This window comes from Sinocyclocheilus grahami, unplaced genomic scaffold (genome assembly GCF_001515645.1).
Source record: "Sinocyclocheilus grahami isolate Dianchi unplaced genomic scaffold, SAMN03320097.WGS_v1.1 scaffold1911.1, whole genome shotgun sequence".
Classification (NCBI taxonomy): domain Eukaryota; kingdom Metazoa; phylum Chordata; class Actinopteri; order Cypriniformes; family Cyprinidae; genus Sinocyclocheilus; species Sinocyclocheilus grahami.
Genome location: NW_015507090.1, coordinates 165719 through 174760, shown reverse-complemented (window position 1 = coordinate 174760; position 9042 = coordinate 165719). Strand labels below are relative to the sequence as shown.

The window sequence follows — 9042 nt, the reverse complement described above, 5'->3', positions numbered from 1 at the left end:
TAGTTTACACTCGAAGTAGATTGGTCCCTCTAAGCGAGATCCCAATTTCGTCGGTCCTCCGACGTGACGTCTCCGTTCCCTCCTTCAGGGAACGAGGGTTACATATGTAACCGAGACGTTCTATTTGACTGTAAGTGCCCTGCGAAGTGGACATCACCAGATATTCCGCCATGATTCCAGTTCTAAGCGAGCGTATATATTCCATTCAAAGGGCATTAAAGTGTGCAAGACGAGAATTTAAATTGTCTTTATTTACAGAGGTATATTATGTCACACTTCTCTAGTAAGTTTTGTCTGTGTGTGAAGACGCTGCAGGCAGCAGCGCAGTGCAAATCCATGAATTAATGTTCCGAAGTGAAATAAACTTCAATGGATTTCCCCTGCTCAGGGAGTAGGGAGCAGTGAACACTGGGTAGGGACCATGTCAATTGGAATACAGTTCATTCATGTAGCTCTCTTCTAACGAGTTGGTTATCTGAATCAGGTGCGTAAGATAAGAGAAACATGCAAAATATGCAGAGCGTGGGGATTTGAAAACCGCTGATCTATGGAACATAAAAGAAGATAATTTGTGAAACATCTTAGTATTTTTTGTTCATACAATCAAAGTCATTGGTAACCAAATCAGCTTTGTTACCAACAGTCTTTAAAATACTTTCTTTTGCACAACTTAAAAGAAAGTAAGTCATTCAGATTTGAAGCAACATGAGGGTAAATAAATGATGACAGCCCTGTTGAAAAAACCAGCATATGCTGGTTAGGTATGTTTTGACGCTGGGATGCTGGTTTAAGCTGGTCCTTTGCTGGTTTAAACTGGTCCTTTGCTGGTTTAAACTGGTCCTTTGCTGGTTTAAGATGGTCCTTTGCTGGTTTAAACTGGTCCTTTGCTGGTTTAAGCTGGTCCTTTGCTGGTTTAAACTGGTCCTTTGCTGGTTTATGCTGGTCCTTTTGCTGGTTTAAACTGGTCCTTTGCTGGTTTAAGCTGGTCCTTTTGCTGGTTTAAGGTTTTTGTATGAATACCCTGTTTTTCCTGTTCTTCCCAAACAGATAAAATTTTGTCTGACAACAAAAAAAACTACTGCACTGCTACTTTTACGTCGAAGAATACAAAAAAAAAACAAAAGTGTCAAATCGCATTTGGGTACACCCTCTAAATGAAAAAAGGACACAATTTGGCACTTACCACCACCTTGTTCAGGAGCTGTGAATAAGCCCGGAAAAGCACCTGCAGTACTTCAGAATGAGTACACAGCAAATGGAGGACCTGCTGTCAATTATTGGACCTGACATCACAGGGATGTCTATAAATTACTGGGCACCAATTGGACCAAAGGAAAAACTTTCAGTGACATTGAGGTAAGCAATTTTCTATTTAACCTATTTGAATATCTGATTTAGAATCAGAATCAGAATGAGCTTTATTGCCAGGTATGTTTACACATACGAGGAATTTGTTTTCGTGACAGAAGCTTCCACAGTGTAACAGAATGACAGTGACAGAACAAAAAACACAGATAATAAAAAATAGAACAAGCAAATAAGGAATAAAGTACACTGTCATAATAGTATGCTGTTGGAAGAAAGAAAAAATTATTTCAAAACAATAATTAATTAAATGGATTTTTACCATGTGAGCCATATGACAAGATAGCACAGTAATGTACACATTGATACTTTTAATAAAAATAATTGCAGTAACCGTATCAGTTATGTAATCTAAAACATAAAACAGGATTAGGAAACAATTTCCAAATCAACCAAGCAAGCAAGCAAAACTGACAGACAGAAAGACAAATAAATAAATTACATCTCATTGAATTATAACTATAAATATAAATAAACAAATATATTAAATCTCATTGAACTATACCTATGAATATGGCATAAGATATGTTGAGGAAGCTGAGGGTGCCACAATATTTTAATGTGGAGCATTCCAGCTGCCAAACAGTGGTGGTCCTGTGTGGTAACTAGGCACACCTGGCCCATGATGTGCCTGACTCTGCGCATCCAGGTCATTCAGGATACGTAGCATCTCTATTTTGGCTCTGGTTTGTTCTCTTTTTCCCATAGATCTCATTTGAGGTGCTAAACTTAGAAGGAAAATCTTAGTTTCATCATGTTGTTTTGGTGGCACTGTTGGTGTTACTAAAAAGTCCATAAGTTTTTCATTAATTTGTGTGTTCGGACTTTTTAGGTTGTCTCTTCTTTTTTTTCTGGGTCTCTGGGGCCGTTCTAGAACTACTTCTCTTTCAAGTCCGTGCTGTCTCCGGTACTGGGCTTTCCTCTTCTGAAGTCATTCGTGTGTCTAAATCACCCTCATGGATCGACCCATTCATATAGTTTTCGAAATCCACATTACTGATTGTACTGGGGAAAAGACAGAGGGGCAAATTTTATACTGCCATTAAAGGGATAGTTCACCCAAAAATGAAAATGCTGTCATTGATTACTCACCCTCATGTTCTAAACCCGTTCTAAACCCGTAAGACCTTTGTTAATCTTCGGAACACAAATTAAAATACTTTTGATGAAACGACATGAGGGTGAGTGATTAATGATAGAATTTTCTTTTTTGGGTGATCTATCCCTTTAAAAGTCTACTTCAAATCATACTTTAGTCATATGTACTCTTTATTACAAAGTTAATTTGAAGTGCATTTCTACAAATTACTACATTACTACAATTACTACATGTAGAAATACATTCAGGAAGGAAATCGCAGCAGCATATTTCCATTCCTGTTGACGCACTGCTCCAGAGCCACTTGGCAACTGCCGTCTTTTTTTCCACTTAATGTAGTTGTCTGGAAGTGACTTCCATCTTGTCCTGCATTCATTTTCTGTGAAGAGATAGAAATTAATTTTTATATTAATGTTTGTTTTACAGGTATCTGGCCTCAGGAAATTCAGTCAGAACGCTTGCCTTCCACTATCGTATGGGGGAGAGCACAGTGGCTAAAGCCATCAAGGACACATGTGCTGCAATTAACAGGCGCATGATGAATACACACCTAGCAAGACCTACTGAGCAGGAGTGGAGGAATATTGCTTCAAAGTTTTCAACTAGGTGGAATTTCCCTAACTGCATAGGAGCGATAGATGGGAAGCACATCCTCCTCTTTGCACCACCTCATTCAGGCAGCCTTTACTTTAATTACAAAAAAACATTCTCTGTAGTATTATTGGCTGTGGTCGATGCTGAATATCGCTTCCGTCTAGTCCATATTGGAGAGTATGGACGGTCAAGTGATGGGGGTGTCTTTGCTGGTTCAGCCATAGGGCAGGCATTGGATGCAAAAAAGCTGGAGGTGCCAGATGATCAGCAGCTACCAGGAGCAGAGCACCTGGGGAACATGCCATTCACCATTGTTTTACATCTCATTGAATTATAACTATAAATATAAATAAACAAATATATTAAATCTCATTGAACTATACCTATGAATATGGCATAAGATATGTTGAGGAAGCTGAGGGTGCCACAATATTTTAATGTGGAGCATTCCAGCTGCCAAACAGTGGTGGTCCTGTGTGGTAACTAGGCACACCTGGCCCATGATGTGCCTGACTCTGCGCATCCAGGTCATCCAGGATACGTAGCATCTCTATTTTGGCTCTGGTTTGTTCTCTTTTTCCCATAGATCTCATTTGAGGTGCTAAACTTAGAAGGAAAATCTTAGTTTCATCATGTTGTTTTGGTGGCACTGTTGGTGTTACTAAAAAGTCCATAAGTTTTTCATTAATTTGTGTGTTCGGACTTTTTAGGTTGTCTCTTCTTTTTTTTCTGGGTCTCTGGGGCCGTTCTAGAACTACTTCTCTTTCAAGTCCGTGCTGTCTCCGGTACTGGGCTTTCCTCTTCTGAAGTCATTCGTGTGTCTAAATCACCCTCATGGATCGACCCATTCATATAGTTTTCGAAATCCACATTACTGATTGTACTGGGGAAAAGACAGAGGGGCAAATTTTATACTGCCATTAAAGGGATAGTTCACCCAAAAATGAAAATGCTGTCATTGATTACTCACCCTCATGTTCTAAACCCGTTCTAAACCCGTAAGACCTTTGTTAATCTTCGGAACACAAATTAAAATACTTTTGATGAAACGACATGAGGGTGAGTGATTAATGATAGAATTTTCTTTTTTGGGTGATCTATCCCTTTAAAAGTCTACTTCAAATCATACTTTAGTCATATGTACTCTTTATTACAAAGTTAATTTGAAGTGCATTACTACAAATTACTACAAATTACTACAATTACTACATAACTACAAATATTACCTTCTATTTTGTAGAAGGAACATACATTCAGGAAGGAAATCGCAGCAGCATATTTCCATTCCTGTTGACGCACTGCTCCAGAGCCACTTGGCAACTGCCGTCTTTTTTTCCACTTAATGTAGTTGTCTCGAAGTGACTTCCATCTTGTCCTGCATTCATTTTCTGTGAAGAGATAGAAATACATTTTTATATTAATGTTTGTTTTACAGGTATCTGGCCTCAGGAAATTCAGTCAGAACGCTTGCCTTCCACTATCGTATGGGGGAGAGCACAGTGGCTAAAGCCATCAAGGACACATGTGCTGCAATTAACAGGCGCATGATGAATACACACCTAGCAAGACCTACTGAGCAGGAGTGGAGGAATATTGCTTCAAAGTTTTCAACTAGGTGGAATTTCCCTAACTGCATAGGAGCGATAGATGGGAAGCACATCCTCTTCTTTGCACCACCTCATTCAGGCAGCCTTTACTTTAATTACAAAAAAACATTCTCTGTAGTATTATTGGCTGTGGTCGATGCTGAATATCTAGTCCATATTGGCGAGTATGGACGGTCAAGTGATGGGGGTGTATTTGCAGCGAAGTGACTTCCATCTTGTCCTGCATTCATTTTCTGTGAAGAGATAGAAATACATTTTTATATTAATGTTTGTTTTACAGGTATCTGGCCTCAGGAAATTCAGTCAGAACGCTTGCCTTCCACTATCGTATGGGGGAGAGCACAGTGGCTAAAGCCATCAAGGACACATGTGCTGCAATTAACAGGCGCATGATGAATACACACCTAGCAAGACCTACTGAGCAGGAGTGGAGGAATATTGCTTCAAAGTTTTTAACTAGGTGGAATTTCCCTAACTGCATAGGAGCGATAGATGGGAAGCACATCCTCTTCTTTGCACCACCTCATTCAGGCAGCCTTTACTTTAATTACAAAAAAACATTCTCTGTAGTATTATTGGCTGTGGTCGATGCTGAATATCGCTTCTGTCTAGTCCATATTGGAGAGTATGGACGGTCAAGTGATGGGGGTGTCTTTGCTGGCTCAGCCATAAGGCAGGCATTGGATGCAAAAAAGCTGGAGGTGCCAGATGATCAGCAGCTACCAGGAGCAGAGCACCTGGGGAACATGCCATTCACCATTGTTGGGGATGCAGCATTCCCATTAAAAACTTATCTGATGCGGCCTTACCCTGGTCTAGACATATCCACACAACAACGCATCGTCAACTACAGATTGTCTCGAGTGCGCAATGTGGTGGAAAATGCCTTTGGCATTTTGTCATCTCACTGGAGGATCCTGTACGGTGGCCGAGAAGTGCTAAACAAATCCCAATTCTGAAAACAAAATAACAAATTACAAATGCAAATGCATGTCTAAAAAACAAAATAACAATTCAGAAAGCACAACAACAATTCAGAAAACATTATAACAAGTCAGAAAACGCAATGACAAATTCGAAAAAACAAAATAACAAGTCAGAAAACACAACGACAAATCCGAAAACAAATGAACAAGTCAGAAAACACAACAACAAATCAGACAAACCGGAAGAGGTAGGTATAGTTTGAGACAGTGCCATTGGTTTGGGATTACTCACCGCTGACTGGACGAGACATCTGTCAATCAATGTATACAGGGAAGAACCAGCCGAAGAACAGCAGAGTCTTGGTAGAAAGTTCGGAGATGGTATTAAAGTAGCTCAGTTTAAATGTATTGTATGAATTGCCCTTACTATGGAATAAAAAATATATTGTATATTTTCATTTAGTTAAAAGTGCCTGTAAAACATCAGCTCCAGGGGCGCAGATGGATAAGTGCGTGTCGTTGGCTTTTAGACGCGATCGACCCGGGTTCGATCCCACCTTTTGCCGAACACCTTTTTTTTCTCCCTTTTCAAATCTCGTATCACATCGTAAAGGCATTTATTTTCAATAAAAATTAAGGAAATAATCAAAAGGTTGAAAATAAAGTATCGGTTAGGGTAGGTGTAGGGAGGGCTTTATTGTACCAATAAGGTGGCATCCATTTAATAATTAAAATTATACCTACCTCTTCCGGTTTGTCTGATTTGTCGTTGTGTTTTCTGACTTGTTAATTTTTTTCTGAATTGTTGTTGTGTTTTCTGAATTGTTATTTTGTTTTTTAGACTTGCATTTGCATTTGTAATTTGTTATTTTGTTTTCAGAATTGTGATTTGTTTTGCACTTCTCTGCCACCGTAATCCTGCATTGCAGGATCAACATATACCCTGACAAAATAAACAGCCTTATTTTGTCAGCATGCCTCCTGCACAACTTTCTTCTCAAGCCAATGGAAGTAGAGAGGTGGCTAAATACCAGTGCTCTAACGACTGGATCAATGGAGAACATCTCTACTGCTTGTGGACCTCATGGTGCAAGGGAGGCCTACACTGTTCGAGATCAATTCTGCTCTTTTTTCAACTCTGAAGGACATGTATCTTGGCAGAATGAAATGGTGTAATGGTCACTATAGTGTTGCCTTACTGACTTTACTTTAATAATTTAATTGATATTAGATTTGATCACTTCCTAGATATCTTATTCCTGCTTAATTTATAATTTAGTCTCTGTTTATCATTAGCATTCATATTAGGTTAGATTGCCATTCATCAATTATTAGTATTGTTTTGTATTATTATTATAAGCAATTTCAACATTTCCTATACTGTAGCTACTAATATTGATTTGTTTGCTCAATAAAAACAAAGATGCTACATATTTGTGTAAGGTATGCTTATTTCTTTGTTAACTTCAATTAAAATCATATTCCTGTTGAGGTAGTTTGTCTTAATTCAACATTATTGTCATTTTTAAGGACATTATGAAATTAAGACAATGCCTTTACTGTACGTTATTTCATGATTGTACTGTACAATTACATACAGTTGTGTCTGTCACTGAACATTTGACCTCAGATCATAAATGAGACATTCTTACCTGAAAAATCGATGACATCGGCAATCTTCCTCCATGCTGATGACTTCCTTATGTTGTCTTTGAAGATTCTATGGTTTGTTGCATATAATTCTGGGCATTTCCCTACTTCGTTGATTAGTTTTTCGTCATCCGTTGCGGTCCGCTAACGTTACTCTATTTAAATTACCTGAAGTGTGTTGTGGCGGTTGTGACCTGGTAAATCCAGTAGGTGGCAGCTGACGACAGTGAATGTAATCACAACAGGCAATTGTTACATAGGCCAATACTGTAATATTTTGTGTATGTAAAAATGTTTGTAAACGTTTATTATACATTTAATTCTATATGTTTACATTTTATTCAAGCTGTAAAACTAATGTATGTAGTATTTTGAAGAAGTGGTATCTTGGTATAATGTATTAACAACGATTTGAGACAAATATGATGTTATTTAATATAAAACTATGCAGATGGTGCTCTGTGGCGCGGCAGTAATTTGAACAGCGTCCTGAGTCGTAGCTGGGCGACACAGAGAGATGCCAAATGGCGCCACCAGTGTGCGTACTCTCATAGAAAACAATGTGTTCGAATTTTAAAGACGCGGCGCTGCGCTTCTCGTCCAGTGTGCGACCCCCTTGAAGGTACAAAGTGTTTTTATTTTTTCATTTTGCGTGAGCCTTATTGACGTCACAATTGTATGACAGTTAGAATGTGTTGCCTGTTACAATAATTAAAGGTGTGAAAGTCGCTTGCTTATTTGATAGGTTAAAGTTACTATCTGATAGCGACTATTAGCGAGTGACAAACAGTATCATCATGGAACAGCTACATTCACAATCAAAGAACTACCATGGTAGACATGTTTCATATTAACCACAATTGCTTATCTTTTAATAAGCATCTACAAGCTGGGTGGAGGAGGATTTGGCTTTGTGTATGAAGGGACACGCTGCACAGGGACACAGATGGACTTAAGGTTTGACATTTTTATTTATTTATATATTTATTTTTACCTACAAAACTTTGCATATCTGTACAGGATTTATGATGTTACTTCTGTGCACATGCTAATCAATGTTTTGTTGATTAGGTTGTTGTGAAATTTTTAATGAAGACATCAAACATCATGGTATCAGAGTGGCAAGTTATCTCTGTTATTACATCTGTGTTTTCAATTTATAACATGATATAAATGTTAATCACAGACTACATGAGCAGTTGGCAAACTGCTTTGATTTGTGGACCATGTGAATAACTGGGAAACCACCTTCATCTAAGCATCATATTTACTTTATTTTGTAGTTTGTAGCTGCCATAGCAAACCAAGTACATCAAGATGAAAGTAAACACTACCCCTCAGAAGGGAATACAGTACACTGCCCCAAGTGAGACATGGGAGGAAGAAAGCCCAGAACCATGCAAGACCGTCCCATTTGAGAATTTCTGCGGTTGTAAACAAAGACTTCGAGATCACAGAGACTGATGAAGGAAGCCCTTCGAAGAGTAATCGCAGAAAACAATTTGGATGCTATTACAAGAACAGTCAAGAGTCTGCAGCCACCTTCAATAGTCCCTACTTGAAAGACCACAATGAGAGCGTCACATGCCCATGCTTCAGCCATTTTGCGTGTCTGTTGTATGGAGCCACTGGGGACAAAGATCACACCGTCACCATCCACCTGCTGGTAGACAAAAACTGCAGTTCCGTGTATGTCAAGCCAAACATTTGAGTAAGACCCTTCTACTTGGTCATGGCCAGAATGTATGTCTTATATTGGATTGTGTTATGTTCTGTAATTGCTGTTAATGAATCTGTCAGG

General features: G+C 38.7%; 1 protein-coding gene across 1 annotated transcript in view; it reads left to right on the top strand.

Annotated features, from left to right (window-relative positions):
• Nucleotides 1-3561: 3561 nt before the first annotated feature.
• Nucleotides 3562-9042, top strand: part of LOC107573283 (uncharacterized) — a 13865-nt gene continuing 8384 nt past the window's right edge. Inside the window, exons 1-4 of the mRNA XM_016259710.1 lie at nucleotides 3562-3599; nucleotides 4494-4598; nucleotides 4946-5034; nucleotides 5236-5584. Coding sequence (XP_016115196.1) covers nucleotides 3562-3599; nucleotides 4494-4598; nucleotides 4946-5034; nucleotides 5236-5584 — 581 coding nt within the window. The remainder of the gene's footprint in view (nucleotides 3600-4493; nucleotides 4599-4945; nucleotides 5035-5235; nucleotides 5585-9042) is intronic.